Here is a 25,876-nt window from a genome sequence, read left to right as displayed (position 1 = left end):
TGAAAGGGTTGGCAGGGAAAGGAACAAGAAAAACAGTACCATATCGAAATTGACAAGGGATTTTTTCAAGTCCCGAATGAAAAGAGAGGAAGATAGCTCAAGCCAGACGTAAATGAAATATGGAGAGGATGTGCCACCACTATCTGTTCCTCTCCCTGTTCTTCTGGAACACAAGACAATGTGGGAGAGCCATCCAAGGCAGGCAATAGCAGGGCAGCAGGGGAAGGAGAAGCAAAATGTCCCAAACCATTAGTGTGCTCTTTGGGGCGGATTTTCAGAGCCCTGCTCGCCTAAATCCGCCCAAAACCGGGCGGATTTAGGCGAGCAGGGCCCTGCGCGCCGGTAAGCCTATTTTACATAGGCCTACATTTTACATAGGCCTACCGGCGCGCGCAGAGCCCCGGGACTCACGTAAGTCCCGGGGTTTTCGGAGGGGGCGTGTCGGGGGCGGGCCCGAACCGCGCTGCGTTTTCGGGGCGTGTCGGGAGCGTTCCGGGGGCGGGCCCGGGGGCGTGGCTACGGCCCGGGCGGCCCGGGGGCGTGGCCGCGCCCTCCGGACCCGCCCCCAGGTCGCGTCCCGGCGCGCAGGAGGCCCGCTGATGCGCGGGAGGCGTAAATCCCCCGACAAAGGTAAGGGGGGGGGCTTAGACAGGGCCGGGTAGGTGGGTTAGGTAGGGGAAGGGAGGGGAAGGTGAGGGGAGGGCAAAAGGAAGTTCCCTCTTCCTGCGCAGCCTACCCCCGTTCCCTTGGAGGGAACGGGGGTAGGCTGCGCGTATCTACTAAAATCCGGCGTACTTTTGTTTGCGCCTGGAGCGCAAACAAAAGTAGGCCTATTCGCGGAGTCTGAAAATCCGCCCCTTTATTAATTACTACTACTGAGGCAGTGAAGGCAGTATTTGCATCAACTGATTCTGAGGAATAATCTTGTATGGGATTCCCTGATTCACAAATTGAAAAACTATTAGCTAAAGAAAGTTTGAGAGGATTAGTTAGTATAATCTTAGCCTTCATTTCATTCACGGGGGTACAGGAAACAGGATGGTGATGAAAAGCAGGCAGCGCAGACAGAAAGTATAAGTGATGCCCCAGGCATTTTCTCAGGGTCCACCCTCTACTTCAACTCCAGTGCCAGCATGAGCTCCGAAGGATATAGAGAATGGATCACAGAAGAAATCCCTGATCTGGAAGCACTTTAAAGTGAGGGAGGACTTGTGTATCAGAGTATTTGCTGCATAAAAGATATCAGCCAAGGGAAGCAAATGGGGCATCTCATAAATGCTGGCATGAAGCATCATCTACAGAAACAGCAACCACTACCATTAGTATCAGGGAAGAGTGGCAGTACTAACTTTGGAAAGGGGAAGATTTCGCCCCAAGCTGATCCCAATGCCCTTCCAGCAGTCAGGTCATGATGGGTTGCTGCTTCAAAAGATCCCTGCCATGCTTTTGAAGCAGCAACTCATCATGAAGGAAATGGGGTGGTGTTCCATAGCACTGTCCCAGGATAAGAGGTAGGCAGCATCAAAAGTTGTAACAAGGAGTATGGGGGAAATGATTGTCCTTGATGACCAGCCCCTGCAGATAGTGGAGTATATGGGTTTTAAGTGTCTGCTACAGTTACAAAATCTCCTCCAGGACTACATTTAGTAGAAAGGTCATCCCCATTTGTACAACCAGTGCCACAGCTGGCTAAAACAGCGAGAAGTAGCAGGCATTTCACCAGCAATATCTGGACCACCATGAATGCTATGCACATTTAATTCTCCCTGACAACACACTGGTGAGATCTTGCTGAGGCAGGGGTAGGCAACAGCTCTAGTGGGGACAGAGTATCAGGATGCAGGTGGGCTTTGCTGCACACACAATTGGAGGCAGATTTTATAAATCTGCGCACACGCGTACTTTTGTTCGCGCACCAGGCACGAACAAGAGTACGCGGGATTTCAATAGATATGCGCGTAGCCGCGCATATCCATTAAAATCCGGAGTCGGCGCGCGCAAGGCTGCCCAAAATCGGCAGCCTGCGCGTGCCGAGCCACACAGCCTGCCTCCATTCCTTCGCCCTCCCCCCACCTTCCCCTTCCTTCCCCTGCCTAACCACCCCCCCGGCCCTATCTAAACCTCCCCCCTACCTCTATCCCGGTCCGGGGGCTGGTCCAGGGGCTGCTGTCACGCCCCCGGAATGCCCCCGGGCCGGAACCATGCCCCCGGACACGCCCCCGAAATGCTGCGTCACTCTGGACATGCCCCCCGACACGCCCCTCCATGCAAGCCCCGGGACTTACTCGCATCCCGGGGCTTGTGCGCGCCGCCGAGCCTATGCAAAATAGGCTCGGCGCGCGCAGGGGGGGGGGGTTTGGGGTAGGTTTTCTGGGGGTACGCGCGTATCTTACGCGCATACCCCTTTGAAAATCTACCCCACTATGTATAGCCCCCATACACTGGTCAATATTCTATCAGTTATAAGAGAGATTCTGAAGGTTGACAGCTAGATTGGAGAGCCAGGAATCTAAACACAGATTTCATTATCTCAGACAATGGTACAAATAAGGTAAAGGCAACAGAAGATGGGGTCTTTCAGGGTATCCATTGTTTTAGAAATTCATTGACCCTGGCAGTGAAGGATGTCCTAGAGCAAGGCTCCAAGAACCATGGGAATATATTTTTTTAAGAAGCTGATAGATAAATGCAGAGAAACAGCCATGCACTTCCATAGAAAGATAACAGTGGGGCAGCTTCTGCATGAAAAGCAAGAACAATACAGATGCCTTACAAGCATCTGATTCAAGACGTTGGCACCCACTGGAATTCCACTAATATGATGCTACAGAGATTAGTGGAGAAGCAGATCCCATTTATGATCTGTCTGTGGAAACAGATGGAGGTGTGCATTACCCCATGGGGCATCATGACTGGGTAGTGATGAGGCAGCTGGTACAAATCCTGAAGCCCTTCAAGGATGCAATTAAGGACCAGAGCTCCAGAAGCACTACCCTTGTGGGGTCATCCCTATAGTAAATATTCTGGAGGAAGCATTAGAGGGCTTACATGAGCAAGAAGGAATGGAAGCAGAGGTGTAACAGTTTGAGGACTCTTTGCAGTAGCAGGTGCAAGACAGATTGAAATCTCTCACAGAAAACAAAACTTACATGCTTGCCACACTTTGTGATCTATGGATAAAAGACAGGCTCACCCTCCAATCTCAGCATCTCACATTCATGAAGATGCTGGTAACTAGGATGTATGAACAAGCATGCCAGAGGCAGAGCCAAAATGGGAATGCAGCATAGGAAACAGTCACCTCCTCAAAGATTAATGCAAGCAGAGTGCACCCTCCCTGACCTCAATATGCCAAAGCCTTGTTGCCGCAAATAACCATTGCTCCTTGCACAGACCATAGCTAAAGCAGCTGGCAAGAGAGACTCTCACCTCACTATAGTAAAGAAAATTGCAACACAAATATCTTTGACACACTATCTCACAGAACCCATTGAGGACATGGATACAGATGCACTGGCATATTGGGTACATAGGTCCATTGTCTGACAGACTGAGCCAAGGTGGCTCAGCAATATCTTTGCTGCCCACCAATCAGAGAGCCCAATGAATGTGTCTTCTCAATGACAGGGGACACTGTGAGCCCTTATCACTCAAGACTTACATGAGAGCTGATTAAAAAAAGCTGGTCTTTTTGAAAACCAATCTGCCTCTGCTTGGGTTTCCAGAATTTCCATGCAAGTGACACGATGAATGAAAGCACCTTGAAGGCTTGCTGCCATTCTGCTTACCTGTCTTGCCCTTCATATACCACTTTAGGGATCTTGCTGATATTAATCTGCCTATCTACCATGTTTCCATATACCACCTTAGGGATCTTACTGCTACCGCTCTGCCTGCCTACCTGCAATGCCCCTTATACCACATTTTCAGTCTGGGTGCTTCTGATCTGCCTATTTGCCATGTCCCAGATGTACCACCTTAGGGGTCTTACTGCTAGTGATCTGCCTACCTGCCATGCCGCCATATGCTATCATAGGGATCTCATTGCTACCACTCTGCCTGCTTACCTGTATGCCCTTTATACCACCTTAGAGGTCTTGCTACTACTGATCTGCCTGCCAAGCCCCCGTATACCACCTTTAGGGTCTTATTGCTACTGCTCTGCCTACCTACCTGCCATACTCCCTTATACCATATTAGGGATCTTGCTACTACTGATCAGCCTACCTTGCCCCCTTATTCAACCTTAGGGGTCTTACTGCTACCACCCTGCCTGTCTACCTGCCATGGCCTTCAAACCACCTTAAGGGTCTTGCTGCTGCCACTCTGCCTACCTGCCTTGTCCCTGATAAACCACCTTGGGGTCATGCTGTTAATATGCCTAACTGCCATGCCAATTACCATATGTATCAGCATGGGAGTTTCGATGCCTCCATGCTGTTCTCTATTGTTAGTTTATTGGTTATACAGGGGTGTTTGTTGGATCCCTAGAAAAAAATGTGAGAAAAGGAAAAAATACATGTTCCTTCTCCTACTGCACCTGTTTTATGATTCTTCAGCCTAGTTCTCCACCCTGTTTGTTTGTTCATACTGGTGTGTTTTGTCATTCCCCCCCGCCCCCCCAAAAAAAAGTGGAAAAAAATACCATTTTCTCCTCCCATTTCACCTGTTTTATGGTTCTTCATTTTGTTCTACCCCTTTTCAATCCCAGTTTGGTTCTCCCATCATGTTTATTTGCTGGCTATACTAGGGTAGTGAGTCCACAAAATCCCTCAGTCAGAAGAAAGAAATACAGGCAAAACACATACACAGGAGGGACCTTTTACATCTTCTAAATGTAAAAGTTTCAAAATGAAGAGAGAACTAATGCAACACTAGAAAATCAAGAAAGGAAAGAGACTGTGTTCATATATAGAATATAGGAAAAGTTTTCTTAATAAAGTAAACTTCACAAATTATCATGAAAGGCACACTGAGAAGAGACAAACGTCATGTTCTGATTGTGAACAAAGTTTCAATTGGAAAGCAAATCTTTACAAGAAACCAAAAGTTCCACCCAGGAATAAGATCAATTTCTAGTAAGGAATAAAATAAAAGCTTATATCATAACAATAATATTGTAAACAGATTATTCTCTTGTACCGTTATCTCCACAGAAAGATAACCTTCTCTCAAGCAATTTGTCTTGCTGCTATAATTCTTATCCTTTGCTTAGGAGTCTTTCTTACATTCATCATTGCTTGCTGCTATTACTGTCTACCTGCCATGCCTCCTACATGCCAACTGCCATGCCCCAAATGTCACACCATAAGACTCTGCTATTGCTCTGCCTATCTGCCAAGCAGATTATACCATCTTAGGGGTCTTACTGCTTTTGCTTTTCCATACCTGCCAACTACTGATATACCACCTTGGGGTCATGATGTTAATATGCCTATCTGCCATGCTTACTATGTACCAGCATGAGGGTTTTGGTGCCTCTATGTTGCTTGCTGTTTGGCTCTCAGCCTAGTTTTCCCACTATTTGTTTGGTTGTTGGGTATACTGTGTACAATTCTGGATGCTGCATCTCAAGAAAGATATAGTTGTGATGGAGAAGGTACAGAGAAGGGCGACAGAACTGCTCCCCTATGAGGAAAGACTAAAGAGGTTAGGGCTGTTCAGCTTGGAGAAGAGATGGCTGAGGGGGGATATGACAGAGGTCTTTAAAATCATGAGAGGTCAAGAATGGGTAAATGTGAATCAGCTATTTACTCTTTCGGACAATAGAAGGACTAGGGGGCACTCCATGATGTTAGCATGTAGCACATTTAAAACTAATTGGAGAAAATTATTTTTCACTCAACACACAATTAGGGGGGTCATGTGGGGAGATGTGCTGAGGAAGACGTGTTTCTCCACAGCTCCAGGCACCTCGCTGCTCAACCCATAGGCATTGAGACACACCGGCATCGACGATAACTCTTACTACCTTTCCCCGAGGTTAGCATATCCCGGACCCCCGCTGGACCACCAGGGGCTTTTGGCAATTCTTGGGGGACCCTCCTGACCCCCACAAGACTTGCCAAAAGTCCAGCGGGGATCCGGGAGCGACCTCCTGCACTTGGACCATCGGCTGCCAGTATTCAAAATGGCGCCGATAGCCTTTGCCCTTACTATGTCACAGGGGCTACTGGTGCCATTGGTCAGCCCCTGTCACATGGTAGGAGCACAAGATGGTGCAGGCCATCCAGTGCTCCTACCATGTGACAGGGTCTGGCCAATGGCATGGATATCCTGTCACATGGTAAGGGCAAAGGGCCATCGGCGCCATTTTGATTAGTGGCAGCCGACGGTCCAGGAGTGGGAGATCACTCCAGGGACCCCCACTGGACCACCAGGTACCTGTAAAATGTTTTGGGGGGGGCAGGAGGGTGGGGGAAGCTAAGGGATTAGTTTTAAAGGGTCGGGGTGAGTTTAGGGGATATTTTTGTGTGCCGTTTTTCCCGCCCTCCCCCAAAACGATAAGAGAACCCCCACAGTCAATATCGTGGGGTTTTCCTATTGTTTTGGGGAGCCCCCAATTTCTGATGATTTTGAAAATATCATCCGATATTTTCAATCGTCCGAAGCCCAATTCACATCCCTAATCCTTAGTAAGATTTCATAGTCATATATTTTGCAGTGATGCTTAAACTGAAAATATAATTGAATGTTGTGTGAGAATTAGAAAGACAAAAGTCTAAAACTAAGCATCTGATATTATTCAAGTTCAAATGCAACCCTATCCATAACAATTTTAATGCTTCTTTTTCCTCTTTTGGGCACCTGATTGCCTTTAACAGAAAAGTGTCTGGAAATCCAGGGATAGTGCAGAAAGGAAATTATACACTTTTGTATTTTTTTTAATGTTCTTCCCCAGGTAGAAGTGGTAACTAGGGGATGGATTATAGCTGATTTATTCTGCAGTTTTGCATTATTCAGCTACCATGCAAAGTTGTTAGCATACCACTTGGTAAATATTTAATTTATTCTAATACTGATAGCCATGACAATATGAAAGAGAAACTATTAAAACTTCATTACTGAAAAAAGTGAACTGTTTCTGTTAACAGAAGAAAAAGTACTAATGCTGCAACCACAAAGTTGAATACACTCAGACATAAAATAATAGAAAAAAAAATAGAAAACCAGTTACAAAATAGTAAACTATTTAAAATAAGAGAACCATAAAAGAAGTTGTTACAAAAGTACTTGAAGAAAATTGGTACTGTATCCTTAGTATAATTGATCAAATAGACAATACATAAGTAATAGGCATCCACAAATTCTTCAAGACCAAACTAATGAAAGTGACAGAAATTGTGTACCAAAATGGAAGTGAAAAATCCTTTATTTGTACATATAAAACTAGATACAGCCTGGAGCTGCTGCATTAAAAGGAGAGAAAAACAGAGGGAAATGAGTACTGGGCAGGTGTAGAGGGGGCAAATAGAGAGAGAGTGTAGTGGGTGAGTAGTGGGGTGGCAAGAGAGAATGCAGGGTGGGTGGTGGAATAGAAATAGAGAGTGTGCATTCTAAGAAAGAGAGAAAGGGCTGAGAAGTTGTCAGGATGGAGAGGGACAGTGCTTGGCAGATGAGTTTGGAGTGGAGAGAAAGAGGTGCTAACACTGAGGAAGAAGAGCAAAGAGTTTGGGATAATCTGGTATGCTAGGCATGGAGTGGAGAGGCAGGAGAATGTTGTGGGTGAGGGAGAAGAAGAGATGCTAGGCAGGGGGCAAAGAGGGAGATGCTGGACAAAGGATGAGGGAAGAGATTGAGAGAAGTGCTGTACCAAAGACAATGCTGCCAAAGGAGGGAGTGCCATGCTGAATCTGCTGCCAGTTGGGGCAAGACCAAAGATTCACCATGGGCACCTAAATACCCTTGCAGCAATCCTGTATGCAACAGAATCCTGTATAACAAACTTTCTGTAGTGAATTGCTATATGCTGTACTGCTACCTCCAAAACTAATTCAGTGAAGGAAAACTGTAGTTGTAATTGATCTAAAGCTTAAAACTGTAAAAGAAATGTATGGGCAACACTTCAAGGAAGCATCATTATATCTAAGTCCTTTTATTTCTTTCACAATTGAATTACACTTCCAAAAGAAACACAATTCATAGTTACTGCATAACAAAATAAGGCAAATTTGATATAAATGCATGTGTGTGAGATTTGCAATGACATTTTTGTATCCTTTGGACACTGTTTAGTGAGAAGTTGTACTATCCTTCCATAGTGAAAACCCTGATATACAATAGGTTTTACAGGCAAATGCAGCAATTTAATATAATAGGGTTCTATTATACAGAATTATTATTTCAGCAATTCTTTCTAGTTTTAAAGTGCATGTTGTTAACCATAGAGGGAATCTAATACCCTTTCAATGTATTTCTACTTTCAGGATTTCTTCAAGATTTGGTTAATTAAAATTACTCTGCTGCCCCCTACTGTGCAAAATGAAAACTTCAAGTAAAAAACAGGCATACTGATGTGGATATTGAAAGGCTTAGTGCAGCTAACTTTTCAAGTTATCTGCACAAAACCCAATGTTCAAATAATTGCCCCCATTGACTACATAGATTTTGAGCATGCAAAATTTATCCAGACAAAAAGGGGCATCAACAGAGGGCCGTTCTCGGAACAGACCTAAGCTTTTGCCTGTGAGCATACATGTTGAACATTCTCCACTTAAATTTATGCTCACAAGTCTAGTTGTAAAAATAGCCATCCTAACTATATTTGCATATATTTATCAGTACTCTTATCCAGGTAAGTACAGCTGAATATCCATAAAATACTATATATGGAAATTTACTCGGATAAATTTGCTTCTAAAAATTGGCCTCGTTGGGTCTGTATAAGAATATAAGATTATTTATTTATTTAAAGAATTTCTAGCCTGCACCCTCCAAACAGTTTGGATGTGACAGTCTTAATCAGACCAAAGGTCCATCAAGCCCAGCATCCTATATCCTATAGTGCCCAATCCGGGTCAGTAAGACATACCCATCAGATCCCAAAAAGTAGATCATCCCTTGTTGCTTACTTCCAAGGACAAGCGGTGGCGTTCCCAAGTGTGGCTAATTATGGTTTATGGATTTTTCCTTCAGGAACTTGTTCAAACCTCTATTAAACAAAACAGCAAAAACCATTCCCCTTATTTTTTTTTTTAACATTTTCAATCTTTTTTTCTTTTCAATAATTATTGTCTTGTTTTTCATTTCATATATTTGTATTTATTTATTTAATAACTTTTATATACCGTCGCTCAGGAACCATCACAATGGTTTACAGAGTTTTACAATGAATAGTAAAGATAACAGAGCGAAATAACAACAAATAAAATGGAGAATAAAAAATACATGAATAATAGAAGAAAATAAAAGATAATAAGATCAAGGAAAATAAAATACTAGAGGCAGCTGTATTCAATAAACCTGAAAGAAAGTATAGGGCCCCTGAGGAGCGGGTACCCAGGTTAGTGGTGAATGGCCCCGAGGGGCAGAGAGAACTTCCAGCGGCAGCAAGGAAGCGGCAGAGTAGCTTAGACCGGAGGCAAATCGAATCCTTGCTAACTCAGTTTGAAACCAAACATAATCATTGCCATCTTATATGGCTAAATTCTAGCTGGGTAAATAGTTACATGGCTACAATTTAGCTGGATAAGGGCTGAATACAGCCGGTATGCCATTTAGATGGATAACCATTACTTTATCCCTCTAAATGGCTTTTGAATATGGACCTCCAATTGGGGCAGGTCCATGGTCATCTCGGAGGGGAATATTCCTGGGGCATGCTTCAGATGGTGGAGGAGGTCCTGCTCAACTCAGCACAGAGGAAGCCCAAGGAGGTCCTGTTCCTTGAAGAGGAATGACTCTGGATTTTCACCAACCTGCAGAGTTCATCCATCTTCCAGGCCTTGTTCCACTGTGACCTTGATGACAGGCCACAATCGAAACAATTAGCTGTGTTGTGGTCTGGCCTCAGATACCGATATCACATGACGTGGCTGCCGGTTATAGCCATCTTCTGGCCACATACACAGTCTTTGAAGCTGCTGGATGTGGCCTTCTTACAGCTGGGTATGACAACTTTTATCTTTTTTTTTTTTTTTTTTTTTGAGGCAGCACTGAAGAGTGCTGTTGAGGGCATGCCAATGTAGCGAGGCAATTTGAAAGAGTTAGGATCAAAAAACTAAGAGTTATAAAAAAAATTAGTGAGCGAGAGAGAGAGGGGGGTACATGTCTGTGCAGGAGCTTGGATGAAAAAAGACTGAGGGGCTCATGAGGCAACGACTGCGCAAGATCTCTCATGTATGCTCAATAGAGCAAAAGCTCTATGAGTTAGAAGAGAAGGGTTTGTTCAGCACAGATGACAACATCTCATGTGTCATGGCTAATTCAACTGTCCTCATTGATGGAGAATTGCAGTGTCACATTTAAATGTTAACACTGAAAAAAGGGGCAATTTAAAGGCTTTCTAGGGCAGGGTTGAGAAGTATAACACACACAAGTTGCTATTTTGTAAACAGTATGTGCACATATATTATTGAACTTGTCTGTACATTTTTACACCTGCTGACTGACTCATGCAGTTGAAATCACACTTGTCTTTTGTCTGCAGTTTTTAGAACTGGTGGGGGTTCAGGGTGAAGTGTTGGAGGATCTAGGTGAACTGGTGAGGGTTTAAATGAAGTGGTGGAAGTATCAGCAAACTGATGATGCCAACTACAGATGCAAGTAAGTAAGGAGTAGGAGCATATTTTATAAAATTCCTGCCTCTGTGTTAATTCTGGGTTATTACATGCTAATTATTACAATTATTATGCATATAAAGTATACATACCTGTTTTTATAAAATGGGAAGAGAAATTATGCATGTTCCTGCATTCCAGATATATGAGCCTATTGAAACGTGAGGCAGAAATATACAGTATTTTATAAAATGTTCAGCTTCTGCCATACAGTTTATAAAATACTAGCATAAATCTCTGTGGGCCCACTTAAATGCACAAATGATGTATTGCAGTTAGTTTTCAAAGTTGAGCTCTCTGGAGGCAATATTCAGCCAGCCTGCAAAGTTAGCAGGATAATCATATCCTGATAAGTTTGGCTGGATACTCTGTGGTGCAGCCGTACCACTGAATAGACCCAACCATTTTAAAGACAGTTGAATACCATTATTCAGCTAACTTTAGGGCTACTCTATATGGCACAACCAGAGTTGACTGATAACTCCAGACAACTCCGCTCCAGAACGCCCCTGGAACACTTAAGTGCCCAAAATATTCAGAAATCAGCATTTAGTTGGTTAACTCACAAGTTACCTAGCTAACTGCCTTTGAATATGGACCCTCTGCACCCCCACCATTTCTTCATAGGACTGGGATTTACAACTTTGGTCCTTGAAGACTACAAAATGGTCTGGTTTTCAGAATGAACAGACATGCAGACTGACATGTATCTAGAAGAACTGTATAAATGTATACATGATGATACTCATTATGCACAGCCTGAAAAACAAACCTGTTTGTGCCCCTTGAGAAAGATAGTTAAGGACCTCAGACTTAGATTACAACATTCAAACTCACTTACATGTTTTCTTAAAAGACACAAATAAATGTATAAATTAATTTAAAGAACAATTTTATAAATCACAATTCCACCCATAGTTGTGCATGCTGGTGAAAATATGTTGTGTGCCCAATCACACACAGAGTAATTTGTGAAATTACTTACAAACAATAATCGATAATAGGCTGGACCCAAAGTGTTATCCCTTGAAGGAGGGAGCTGTTTAATAAGAGTGCCATCTTCATTTTCATCATAACCATATGCCTGTCCAGGAGAAGGGATTGAGGGAGCTTCAGATTTTCGCTTGTACTCTATCTGACGAAATAATTTCTAGAAGAACAAGAAAAGTTGCTATTGTCACTTATATTACTTTTAGTACAATTAAGTCAAACTCCGATAAAGATTGCCTCAGTTGGTACAGCATGTTAACAAAATGATTGTTAAGGTTGTGGACCCCTGTGCAGTGGTGTGGTTGACTGAGCCACACAGGTGAACCTGTGTGAGCCGACACCAACCACGGGCAGAAAGGCCTGGATGGGACTAGCAGGAGCTTTCACTTATATCAACCATCATTCCTACAGGTTGAGCCCTTGGTGAGGAACTTAGGCGGGTCCCAATGGCAAGGCAAGGGAGAATGTCTAGGTCCAAGCACAGGTCAAGGCAATGGCAAACAAGGAAGTCCAGAGAACAAAGCAAGGTCAGGGCTGGCAGCAGAAAGCAGAATCCAAGAGACAAACCAGGATCAGGGTAGGCAGCAAGCCAGCAGTAGTAAGGTCTAAAGCCAAGGTCAGGTCCAAGAAGTCAAGCAGAAAAGGCAGGGCAAGCAGGAGAAGAAAAAGGTGCAGGATACATGAGAAGACAAGAGAAAGGGGAAGGAGCGGACACTTGACAAACCAGGAGCTAGAACACAGAAGCAGGAACAGGAAACAGAAGGTAGGACCACAAGCTAGGAACACTGAGAAGCAAGCTAGTCAGGAGACATGTTGCCTAGCTGCTGGCTAGTTGTATGAGACTTTCTTATATACCCAAAAGGATGTGACAGCATCAGCCAGTGCCACAGGAAGTCCCGGCTAGGGGGCCTATAAAAGCCTTCCAAATTTACAAGAAGTTCTATCCCAGGTCCTTGGAACAGGTTGCTGACAGAGGTTATGCTGGAGTCGCTTCGGCTGAGAGGTGAGGGGATTACATGGGGGAGGCAGCTGGAGCCTAACAGTGATTTCTGGAACAACTTTTTTTTGTTTTTACACTTGTATCTTTGTATCTGTCGACAGTCCAGATATCCAAGAACATTTTGCTGGCCTTAAAGCTGGAGGTGCACTTATTCTGAGGTGTACCCTTAGTGCCACTGTTAGGCTGGTAGTCATTTTCCCTGCCTCTCCAGAACTGTGAATTGCACCTACACAGCACACCCAGGGGTCACCAGTCCAGGATAACAATCCAAGTCCGACACCCTTCATACCAACATGCAAAGTACTATGGTTTCTCACATGGATGCCTCAAGAGGCAACTATTATCTAGTATACTGTGTAATTATAACTAATTACAATGCAGTTGCAAAACATAATAAAGTAGATCATCATTTCTTAATTTACATTAGACCAGTGGTTTTCAACTCATTCCTCGGTATATACATATCCAGTCAGGTTTTCATAATATCCAGTGATTAATATGAATGTACTGTCTCCACTGTATAATCTATCTCATGCATATTCATTGTGGATCCTGAAAACATGAATGGCTAGGTGTGTCCTGAGGAATGGGTTGAGAATCCCTACATTAGACAACTAGTTACTGCTGAATCAGCATATTTCACAGAAGACCTTCCAGAGCTTGCCTAACTAAAAATCCATTGACTTAATGGCTTTGCCAGAACTCTTCATTATTGTAACGATGAGTTATTTGGTTTTATGTTCTATTTTTACAATAAAAAATATTTTTAAGATTTAATCTCAATAATGAACAGAAGACTACTAAGACTGCAAAGGGATATATTGCTTTACTTTTTCAGGGTTCATTTCAGACAATATTTTAAATGAGACAATGTTCCACTGACATCAAAATATAGGGGGTCAAATTTATAAATGCTATAAATGTTTTGTCACTTTCCCAACATACTCTTTTCACCTTTTCTTTCTCAACCCCTGCTGTTGTCTCTCTCACTCATCTCCACCTTCTTTCTCTCCTAAATTTATTTCTCCTGACTACATCTCTGAAATCATTCATCTTCCCAGCTCTCTGACAAATCTTAAGCCTTCCAATCTTTTTGTCTTCTTGTGCTGATTTTTTTCCCCTTCTTCTGTATGTTGTCTGCCTCTTTGACATTTTTCCTTCCCTCTCTCTTGATCCCTCTTATCCCTCAACCATTCTGTGTTACCCCTCACTTCCCACACCACCTCTTTGCTGACCCCTCCCCTTCTTTACTCTCCCATGTGAATCAGTTATTTACTCTTTCGGATAGTAGAAAGACTAGGGGACACTCCATGAAGTTAGCATGGGGCACATTTAAAACTAATCGGAGAAAGTTCTTTTTTACTCAACGCACAATTAAACTCTGGAATTTGTTGCCAGAGAATGTGGTTCGTGCAGTTAGTATAGCTGAGTTTAAAAAAGGATTGGATTAATTCTTGGAGGAGAAGTCCATTACCTGCTATTAAGTTCACTTAGAGATTAGCCACTGCCGTTAGCAATGGTAACATGGAATAGACTTAGTTTTTGGGTCCTTGCCAGGTTCTTATGGCCTGGATTGGCCACTGTTAGAAACAGGATGCTGGGCTTGATGGACCCTTAGTCTGACCCAGTATGGCATGTTCTTATGTTCTTATTTATAGGTGGGTAAACTGAGTCAAAACCAAGACCTCTGGCACAGCTGTAAAACCCAACAGAAGCTGAATCAAATTAGCACAGAAAAAAAAGCAAGCAACTTATTTATTCATTCAAAGTATTTATATTCCGCTTATATCAAAACAACATGCTAAGCAATTCTGATAAAAAATAAATTTTCCAAATTGTCTTTGTTGTGATCAGCCCTCTTTCTCTCTTTTCTTAATCTTCTCCACCTCAATCCTTGTCAAACGTCTTCATTTTTCTTTTTTCCCCAATTTACTTAGCTTCTTATTTTTCCCCTGTGTTCAATCTATGGCTCTCTGTCCCCATCTCTGAATTATAAAAATTGCCATACTGGGTCAGACAGATGGTCCATCAAGCTCAGTATCCTGTTTCCAACAGTGGCCTAACCAGGTCATAAGAACCTGGCAGGATCCCAAACAGTAAATAGATCCCAAACTGCTAATGCCCAGGATTGGAGAAATTACTTACCTGATAATTTTGTTTTCCTTAGTGCAGACAGATGGACTCAGGACTAGTGGGTTATGTGCTCTTCTGCTAGCAGATGAGAGTCAGATTTTAAAGCTGACGTCACCTTAGATATACCCCTGCAGTGAGCTCAGCTCTTCAGTATTCTCTTCGAAAAGCCATTGTGGATATATTATTTATTTATTTAGTGTTATTTAGGCTTAAGACGTGGTTGTTTAAGCAAGCCTTTCCAGACCCCAACTGAACCTTAAGTCACCGACAACCACAGTCAGACATTCCTAGAACATTGTAAACAATTGCTCTTTCTGTTAAATTCCTCTCGCCTTTTCTTCTGCTCCCAGTTTTGAACATCCCTGTTTTATTGTAACTTCAGTGTTTTCCGCACGTGTTATAATTTTATTTTATTATATCTTCATTTTACACCCCCTGTTAAATGTAAACCAGCATGATGTGATCCATATCGCGAATGCTGGTATAGAAAAACCCTAAATAAATAAAATATATTTGCTTAATTAACTTGATTAAAACTGATTAAACTTGACTGAACTGATTCAACTGATTTCAAAAACTGGAGACCGCCAGTGCACTCAGCCAATTAACGCCGACACCGGACAAACTGCGGGTGTCTTGAACTAGGGGTAGGCAACGGTTTACCCATATTTGCTTAGTCTTGAGGTTTGCTTTCCAAGGTCCTCTTCTCTGGGGCAGCCTTGATCGGGATGCTGAGTCCATCTGTCTACACTAAGGAAAATTAAATTATCAGGTAAGTAATTTCTCCATTACCTAGTGTGTAGCCAGATGGACTCAGGACCAGTGGGATGTACAAAAGCTACTCTGGACAGGGCGGGAGGCTGCCCATGCGAAGGCTGCGTCTTCTCAGGCCTGAACAACCAGGCAGTAGAACCTGGAGAGGTTGTGTAAGGAGGGCCACGTCGCCACCCGACAGATCTCGGTGAGCAACAGCAGCTTGGTTTCTGCCCAAGATATTGCCTGGGCCCTAGTAAAATGAGCCTTAATCTACAGTGGTAAGGGCTTTTCTGCCTCTATGTAGGCTGCCTTGATTATTTCCTTGATCCAGCGAACTATGGTCACCCACAAGGCCGCTTCTCCTTGATTCTTCCCGCTGTGCAGAACGAACAAGTGATCCTTTTTGAGCACCGGTTCCGATCTTTCCAGCTATCGCACCAGGAGTCTGCTGATATTTAGATGGCGAAGAAGGCGTGAGTCTTCCGAGTCCCTATGTTCGTCTGGAGATGGTAGGGAGATGGCTTGGTTCAAATGAAACTCGGAAACCACTTTCAGTAAGAAGGAGGGGACGGTGCGCAGCTTTGGTTCCAGGAGTGAACCAAAGGAACGGTTCCCGACAGAATAGTGCCTGTAGTTCGGAGATGCGATGAGCTGAACATATTGCTATCAGGAATACCGTAATCAATGTTAAGAAGTGTAGTGACAGACCACACATTGGTCTGAAGGAAGCCCCCACTAGGAAGTCTAATACCAGATTGAAGTTCCATAAGGGCACCGGCCACTTTAGGGGTAGCCAAAGTTGCTTAACCCCTTTTAGGAAACGGGTCAAATCCAGATGAGCTGATAGACAGATTCCGTTCACTTCGGTTCTGAAGCAGGATAGGGCTGCCAGTTGGACCTTGAAGGAGTTGAGTGACAACCCCTTCTTCATACCATCCTGTAAGAACTCCAGAATCATGGGGATCTTGGCCATCTGCGGGAGTATCCCGCGGCCTTCGCATCAGGCTTCAAATATTCTCCAGATCCGTAGATATGCCAGAGATATTTCAGGTGAGTCCTCTCAAGGGCCAGACCGTAAGAGAGAATAGAGATGGACCTTCATGAAGAATGGGCCCTGCGTGGAGGTAGGGCCCTGTGTGAAGGTAGGCACAAAGGGCTCCCCGCAAGGAGTCTTTGCATGTCTGTGTACCATGGGTGTCTTGGCCAATCCAGGGCCACTAGTAGAACTAGTCCCCTGTAGTGTTCTATCTTGCGGATGACCTTACCCAGTAGTGGCCATGGAGGGAAGGCATACAGTAAGTCTTCCTTTGGCCAGGTCTAGACGAGAGCGTCAATCCCTTGGGAGTGTGGCTCTTGTCTGTGACTGAAGAACCTGGGGACTTGGGCAATGAGAGAGGTGGCCAGTAGGTCCATGGCTGGCAGGCCCCAGCAATTTACTATTATTTGGAAGGCTGTGGTTGACAGCGTCCATTCCCCCGTGTTTAAGCTCTCTCTGCTCAGGAAGTCTGCTGAGACGTTGTCTTTTCCTGCGATGTGGGAGGCCGAGATCCCTTGTAGGTTTATCTCCACCCATGCCATGAGAGGGTCTATCTCCAGAGACACCTGCTGGCTCCTGGTTCCTCCCTGGCGGTTGATGTAGGCAACCATTGTAGTGTTGTCTGACATTACTCAAATCGCTTTGCCTCGGAGTCTGTGGCTGAATCGCAGGCACTCTAGTCTGACTGCTCGAGCTTCCATGCAGTTTATGTTCCATCCCGCCTCTTCCTTGCTCCATTGTTCCTGGGCCATCAGTTCCTGACAGTGGGCTCCCCACCCTCGTAGGCTCGCATCCATGGTGAGCACGATCCAGTTCGGTGCGGATAGGCTTACTCTTCTGCTTAGGTAGTCTTCCTGTAGCCACCACTGAAGCTGAGAACGTACCTCTGCTGGTAGTTGGAGGCGAATAGAGTAGCCCTGGGACAGTGGGTTCCAGCGTGACAGTAAGGAGCACTGGAATGGTCGAATGTGAGCCCTTGCACACGGAACGACTTCCAGGGTTGATGCAATGAGCCCGAGGACTTGAAGATAGTCCCATACCATGGGACATGCATTGGTCATCAATCATTGTTATTGTTCCATCAGCTTCCTTCTCCTCGGGGAAGGGAGGAAGACTTTGTTCGAAACAGGCCCCCAGGTACTCTAGAGACTGAGAGGGCTGCAGACTGCTCTTGACTGTGTTCACGACCCAGCCGAGATTCTGTAGTAGGTTCTTGACTCTGCTGGTCGCCTGCCAGCTCTTTTCCAAAGTCTTTGCCCTGAGTCAGCCAGTCATCCAAGTAAGGGGGTACCAAGTTCCCTTTCTTCCTCAGTGTTGCCGCCACAACCACCATAATTTTGGAGAATGTTCTGGGGGCGATTGCTAGGCCAAACTCGTAATGGTGACCCAGTATCGCAAAGTATAGAAAACACTGGTGATCTTGATGGACTGGAATGTGAAGGTAGGCTTTGGAGAGGTCCAGGGAGGTTAGGAACTCTCCTGGTTATACTGTCATTATTACAGAGCGAAGAGTCTCCATGAGGAAGTGTAGTATCCACAGATGACAGTTGACGTTCTTGAGATCCAAGATGTGTCGGAATGATCCTTCTTTCTTAGGAATGATAAAATAGATGGCATAGCGCCTCATATTTTGTTGGGGCATAGGAACCGGAATTATTGCCTTCAGACTGAGTAGTCTTGTCAGAGTGGCTTCCACTTCCAGTCTCTTGGTGTGGGAGTAGCAGAGTGGCATCATGAATTTGTCCTGAGGGATGCTGCAGAACTCCAGAGAGTAACCTTCTCGAATGATGTTTAGTACCCATTTGTCCGACGTGATCTCGACCCATCGTTGATAGAAGAGGGAAAGTCGACCCCCTATTTCCTCTTCCTGTGGATGGGTCGTCTCATTCTCATTGGGGAGTATGGCCGGAGCCTGCCCTGGGCCTGTTCTTCTCTTGGTTTGTCGGTTCCGAAATGGCTGAGACATTCCTGAGGGACGAGGTGCCTGGAACTGCGAGTTCCTGTAGGGGCGAAATCGTTGAGAGCCTCTGCCCCTAGTTCTTCTGGGGGAGGGACGCTGGGATCGTTTACCCCTGTCTTCTGGTAACCGCGGCACTGGAGATTTGCCCCATTTGCTGACTAACTTCTCCAGTTCGCTTCCGAATAAGAGAGATCCTTTAAAGGGCATCCTTATGAGATTCGCTTTAGAGGTCGCATCAGCAGACCAATTCCGCAACCATAACTGTCTTCTGGCTGCCACTACCGAGGCTACTCCTCTGGCTGAGGTACGCACCAGATCTGAGCTTGCGTCCGTCAGGAAGGCTGCTGCAGGATCAATCATTTCACCGGTATATGTTCCTGCGTTGTTTGCCTCTCTCGAGAGGAGCAAACAGGAATATGCCACCAGTGTGCAGCAAGAAGCAATCTGCAGTGTCATTGCTGTTGTGTCAAAGGCCTGCTTAAGGATGGATTCTAATCATCTATCCTGAGTATCTTTGAATGCAGCCCCTCCCTCAATGGGAATGGTTGTTCGCTTTGAGACGGCACAGACCATGGCGTCCACTTTCAGAAAACGCAGGCGTTCCTTGGTCGCTGGTTCCAGAGGGTACAAGGCTTCCAAGGCCTGACCTCCTTTAAAGCTGGCCTCCGGGGCATCCCACTCCAGGTCAATCATTCCTGGATGGCTTCCATCATTGGGAAGTAGCATGAGGCTTTACGAAAGGACACCAAGATGGGGTTCTTCATTGGTTCCACCATAGGGTCCGTGCCTGGGATCCCCAGAGTCTTCAGAGTTTGGAAAACAAGGGCTGGTAATTCATCCCTATGGAGGAAGTGAAGCATGGTTCTGTATGGTTCCAGGCCTAGAGGGATTTCTCCTTCTTCCAGAGAGCCGCCATCATCATCTGAGGTATCCGGGTCCCCATCCGGGAAATTCTTGGTTAGGCAAGGCATGTCTGGAGGCATCCGAACAAGGCCAGGAGGATCCTGTGCTTCCGGCAGGGGTTGAACCCAAGTCACAGCCGGGGCTGATTGTGCCTGAATGAAGGCTTGCAGCCCCTGGAAAAATTTTAGCCAGGAGAAGTTCCCTGGGTCTATGTTAACCCCAGGGGGAGTCAGAGTAGGGGCCCCTGAGGAGCTCTCTTGTGGTGATACCATTTCGGAGTTGCATAGATCCGGGGTGCTATCGTATGTAGTAGTTCCAGACCCATCCTCCGACAATGAGGGGACCAGGCTTTGGTCCCCGCTGGGCTTCTTCGCAATGATGACACAGGCAGCACTCTAGTTCAGGCTGTGCTGCTCTGATGTGGCAGGTTGTGCAAAGAGAGTGCTTTCTGGGCTTCTTGGAAGCCGGTGCCATTGCCTCTATGTCCACAGGTAATGTCTCCAAGAATAAACAGCCGGTTTCTTTTCATACTCTCTCCCTCTTCTTTCCTTCCCCTATTCCTGCCTCTTTCTTTTCCTCTTCCCTGCCTCTCTTTCCTTCTTCCCAGTGTGAGTGTGTGTGAGAAAGCATACATGTGTATATGAGAGAACATATATGTGTGTGAGGGTGAGAGAGAGAGACAGCATGTATGTGGGTGAGACAGTGTCGGGCGGATTTTAAAAGCCCTGCTCGCGTAAATCCGCCCAGATTTACGTGAGCAGGGCCTTGCGTGCCGGCGCGCCTATTTTCCATAGGCCGCCGGCGCGCGCAGAACCCCGGGACTCGCGTAAGTCCCGGGGTTTCTGAAAAGGGGCGTGTTGGGGGCATGTCGGGGGTGTCGCCGAGTGACGCCGCATTTGGGGGGCGTGGCACGGTGTTTGGGGGCAGGCCTGGGGCGTGGTGCCAGCCCGGGGGCTTTCCGGGGGCGTGGCCGCGCCCTCTGGAACCGCCCCCGGGTCGGGTCTCGGCGCGCCAGCAGCTCGCTGGCGCGCATGGATTTACGTCTCCCTCCGGGAGGCGTAAATCCAAGGATAAAGGTAGGGGGGGGTTTAGATAGGGCCGGGGGGTGGGTTAGGTAGAGTAAGGGAGGGGAAGGTGAGGGGAGGGCGAAAGAGAGTTCCCTCCGAGGCCGCTCCGATTTCGGAGCGGCCTCGGAGGGAACGGAGGCAGGCTGCGCGGCTCGGCGCACGCCGGCTGCTCAAAATCGGCAGCCTTGCGCGCGCCGATCCAGGATTTTAGAATATACGCTCGTATCTTATAAAATCCAGTGTACTTTTGTTTGTGCCTGCTGCACAAACAAAAGTACGCGATCGCGCAGTTTTTAAAAATCTACCCCTGTGTGCGTAAGAATGAGAGAGACCATGTGTATGAGTAAGAGAGCATGTGAATGTGTTTGTGTGTGTGTGCACATTTGTGTGTTTGAGAGAGAGAGTGTATGTGTGTTTGTGAGAGAGTATAACAGAAAGGGAGGGTACATGAATGTGCGCAACAACCACCCCCCCCCCCCCCCCCCCCCCCCTCTAATCTATGACAATCTCAGAGCATACGGAAATCAAAGTTCCCATGAATGGAGAATAGGGGACTTTTTCAAATCCTAATTAGTTTTAATTATAGGATGCTATCTGGTATGTCAGTTTTGAGATATATTGGTATTCAGAAACTTTTTATGAGTTTTTAATTATTTGATGTTATTCTATTATTTAGCTGTTTTGAATTATTATTTTTATTTGTATTGTTTTACTAATTTTATTGTGTTATGAGGAATGGTAATGTTTTTTCTGTTTTTTCATTGTTGCAGTGCATACAGAATTTGGCTTGTTGAGGTTTCCAGTTCAGTTTCTGTCTGCATGTTTCTATTTATACGTTATTGTCTCTTTATTCTATATTTGAAGATTTGTCTGTGTTCTTCATGTGTGACCGAGGTGAGTTATTCCACTAGCATGTAGGAATCTATAGCAATTTGGCTTATTCTGTGTTGCGTCCATCAGAGCTAGATGGCTTCGCCCCATTTGCCTCACCTTGTTCATGGCTCCTCCTGCATCTCTAGGGAAAATGGCTGCCGCCACGTCTACAAGCTGACCTCTCTGGCGTCCCCGGAACGGCTATGGTGCAGCCTCCCGCCATGCTCCTCCCAAGGGCCTACTAGGGTGCGCGTGCGCATGCCACCCTCATCTTTATTCCAGCAATGGCATGAACCTCGGGGGCGTTCCCCTCTACTGACATCACGCCATCCGGGTATATAGCCTGTACTATGTTGCTAGCTCATTGAGTTAGTAAGGACTTGGTCTCGGCCAGACTAAGCTACTCTGCCGTTTCCATGCTGCCGCTGGAAGCTCTCTCTCTGCCCTTCGGGGTAATTGCTAATCCCCACTCCTCGGGGGCCCTCTGTTTTATTTCAGGTGCCTTACAGGGATCAGGTACTCGCTCCTCGAGGGCCTGCTCTCCCTACCTCGGTGCCTGTACCATCTTCTTCAACCTAGTGGAATCGCATACATACAGCAATCATTTAGTGAGTAATCTAACTCTCAGTCTATCTCATCCTTAGTACTGCCTAACTGGAAGACCTACACCGGAATTCCCCTTTACCAACGGGGTGAGAAGGGACCCTCTGCCGAGGGTCCTGAGACTGCTACATCCAGATTACCTCACTACTGCCACCTCTGGTGGTATACTTCAAGCTGTCTAATAAAGAACTATTCTGTGTGCATCCTTCGTTTAGCCCAGTACTGTGGCGCCTCATCGGGCTCCTCCCCATGGGCATGGTCATCTGCCACAGTACCAGAGAACTCACCCAAACACTGCTTAACCATAACAGATTGCTAACTACATGGATTCGGCTCAGCTCACCGCACTGCAGGCCATTCCAGGCCTGGCCCAGCGAATCTCCGAACAGCAGAGTGCACTGGAGAGTTTGACTACGGCATTCAATTTACTGCACACACAGATGAATTTACCCACCACCACAGGTAAAGAAGCTACACCGCCAGAAGTGACAGTCAAGGCTATTGTACCTCCATCCACTCCTACACGCTTCTCGGGGGATGTTTGGAGATGCAGAGGTTTTCTTAATCAGTGTTGCATGCACTTTTCCCTGCAACTTAACCATTTCCCCCACAGCTTATGCCAAGACCACCTATATCTTGTCTTATCTGGATGGAAGAGCATTGACTTGGGCCTTTTTTCGCTGTGGGAACGTGAGGATCCTATTCTACATGATATTGAAGGATTCCTTGAGCTATTCAAATCTGTTTTTGATGACCCTGCCCAGTATACCACTGCAGGATCTTCTTTGGTTCACCTGAAGCAAGGTAATAAATCTTTAGCTGACTTCGCTATTGAATGCAAGACACTGGCATCTGAATTATACTGGGACCCTAAATGCCTGAGGACCCTCTTCTTTGAAGGACTGAACTCTCGTTTGAAGGACCAGCTCGCTGCTCGTGAAATGCCTGAGACCTTGGCTGAACTAATGAAATTGGCAACAAGGATTGATCGCCGACTTCGTGGCAAGGTTCAAGAGAGCAAGACTCCCAGAAGACCCTTTCAGGGTGAAACTCGGGTTAAGTCCACACCCAGGCCTGTTCCTCTGGTTCCAGTTGCTGGCAAAGAAGAACCAATGCAATTATGCCACAGCCATCTGACAGCTAAAGAGAGAAGAACACGGAAGAAACTGGGGCTGTGTATGTACTGTGGACAAGCTGGCCATGCTGTCCAGACATGCCCTATATGTCCAGGAAACTGGCAGACCTAAGTCCTGTGGGAGGACTCTTCTTAGGTCTTACTGCCCCCTCCTCTGCTCTCTCTTCCTGTATCCTTGATCTGCGGACCCTTAAGTATCAGACTCTTGCCCTAGTGGACTCAGGGGCAGGAGGTAATTTCATTCTTCAACGATTAGTGGAGCACTTGCAGATTCCCACTACCATTATGAAGTCTCCACTACTCCTATCCTCAATTAATGGAGAGCCCTTGCCTGGTGAAGTAACCCAGCTCACCAAACCAGTATGTCTGCGGATTGGTGCTCTCCATTCTGAAATTTTCTCCTTCTTTGTTTTAGAGAAGGCCATGCACCCTATAGTACTGGGGCTACCGTGGCTGCAGCAGCATATGCCTCAATTCAATTGGGCTACTCTGGAGCTTTCACGATGGGGTCCAGACTGTCATGGTAGATGCCTGATGGAGGTAGCTCCCATACCCTGCATGCCAACTACCCCAGTGATGCTGGGGTTGCCGCCTCAATATGCATCGTTCCAAGATGTTTTTTCTAAAGAAGCTGCAGACGTACTACCGCCCCACAGATCCTATGACTGCGCTATTAATCTGAAGCTAAACACTGAACCACCCAAGGGTTCGGGTGTACCCTCTCTCCGGGGCAGAGAATACAGCCATGTCCGAATATATTCAGGAAAACCTTCAAAAAGGCTTCATAAGACCCTCCAAGTCTCCTGCTGGTGCAGGCTTCTTCTTTGTGGGGAAGAAGGACGGAGCACTACGTCCGTGTATAGATTACAAAGGTCTCAAAGAGATAACTGTGAAAGATCGTTACCCGCTACCTGTCATTTCAAAGCTATTTGACCGACTTCAAGGAGCCAAGATCTTCTCCAAGCTTGATCGTAAAGGAGCCTACAACTTACTTCGCATTCGCTCAGGCGATGAATGGAAGACGGCCTTCAACACCCGGGAAGGTCACTTTGAATATTTAGTGATGCCCTTTGGCCTGTGCAATGCCCCGGCTGTCTTTCAAAATTTAATGAACGACATCTTCAGGGATCTCCTCCACAAATGTGTCATCATTTACTTAGATGACATCTTGATATTCTCACAGGACATGACCACTCATCTGGAGGATGTCAAAAGAGTGCTGCGAAGACTCCGTGAGAATCATCTATATGCTTAGTTGTCTAAGTGCAAATTCCACAAGGAATCAGTGCCCTTCTTGGGCTATATTGTTTCCCACTAAGGCTTCCTGTTGCTTTCGTGGCTGCTCTTCGCCCTCACTCCACCCTCTCTACCTCTGTGGCGACTCCCTCCGGGTCTGATGGACGGCTTGCTGCCATGGCGTCTCCATGCCGCCTCTCTCCGGCATACCCGGACCGGCTCGACGCTGCGAATCCTCCATGTTCCTGATGATGTAGGGCACGCACGCTCCAAAGTATGTACCAGCAAAGGCGCGAACCTCAGGGGCGTCTCCCTGTATTGATGTCATCCGCTTCCAACATAAAAGGTCTTCACTTATGCTTACGATTTGAGTTAGCAAGGACGGATGGACGGACGGATACGTTTCCTCCAAGCTACTCTGCCTCCTCGGACTTACCAGAGGTACCCGCTCCTCGGGAGCCTCGCTCTCTTTTCTCTATTTCAGATTGCAGATAGGAACCGGTACTCACTCCTCGAGGGCCCATGTTCCTGGACAGTCTGAAGATTCTCTACTGCCTGGAAGCTATCGCAGATACAGACATTTGTGAGTTACTATTTCAGATTGCAGATAGGAACCGGTACTCGCTCCTCGAGGGCCCATGTTCCTGAATACTCTGAAGATTCTCTACTGCCTGGAAGCTATCACAGATACAGACATTGGTGAGTTACCACCGCTCTCTCAGAGCTTTCCCTGGAACCAGGTACTCGCTCCTCGAGGGCCTAACCCTTTCCAGCTACTGAGCTTCTTTAAGACCCTATGTGAGATTGTCATCTATTACTGGCTATGAATACAGCATACCCTGTCTACTCACTATCTATAGTCTCTCTACAGCTCAGCAACCCTGGGATCACAGTTCCAGTATCTGAGGGACTTCAGCCCAGCCGGGCATATCAGCTCACTACTGCCACCTCTGGTGGTTCTACTAACCTGTCTAATAAAAGAACTATTTGTGTCTGTCTCCATAACCAAGCCTAGCCGGTGGTCCCTCTCAGGATATCCTCCTGGGGGTGCTGTCATCTGCCATCGGCCCAAGGATTCACTTATTTACATTCCTTTCCAGCTGAGTACTCTCTCTGGCACTCCGCTGGTACAGATTGCCAACTCAGCAGTCTATATCATAACAAGATTCCTAGTTCCGCCTACGGAGCATATCAGATTGTTAAACTCCTCCTTCCATGGGAGCCAGTCCCTAACAGATTGCAACTCCGCACGGTGACTCATAACAGATTGACTGCCCTTAAGAATTTAGAGTACCTCCACCACGCACAGTGCCTAAACCATAAAAAAGCGAGATGGTCTCTATTTTTCAACACATTCAACTTTGTGCTGAAATACCGCCCTGGAGATAAAAACATCAGAGCAGATG

At 46.1% G+C, this 25,876-nt stretch overlaps 1 protein-coding gene across 2 annotated transcripts in view; it reads right to left on the bottom strand.

The window, feature by feature from the left end:
• The window catches only part of STPG2 (sperm tail PG-rich repeat containing 2), a 1,290,079-nt gene that overhangs the window by 1,156,901 nt on the left and 107,302 nt on the right, over positions 1-25,876 (bottom strand). For both annotated transcript variants that reach the window (XM_029597484.1, XM_029597489.1), the window contains exon 5: positions 11,764-11,928. In XM_029597484.1, coding sequence (XP_029453344.1) covers positions 11,764-11,928 — 165 coding nt within the window. The remainder of the gene's footprint in view (positions 1-11,763; positions 11,929-25,876) is intronic.

This window comes from Rhinatrema bivittatum, chromosome 1 (assembly GCF_901001135.1).
Source record: "Rhinatrema bivittatum chromosome 1, aRhiBiv1.1, whole genome shotgun sequence".
NCBI lineage: Eukaryota > Metazoa > Chordata > Amphibia > Gymnophiona > Rhinatrematidae > Rhinatrema > Rhinatrema bivittatum.
The sequence above is the reverse complement of the archived record's forward strand: the minus strand, read 5'-3'. Positions and strand labels throughout refer to the sequence as shown.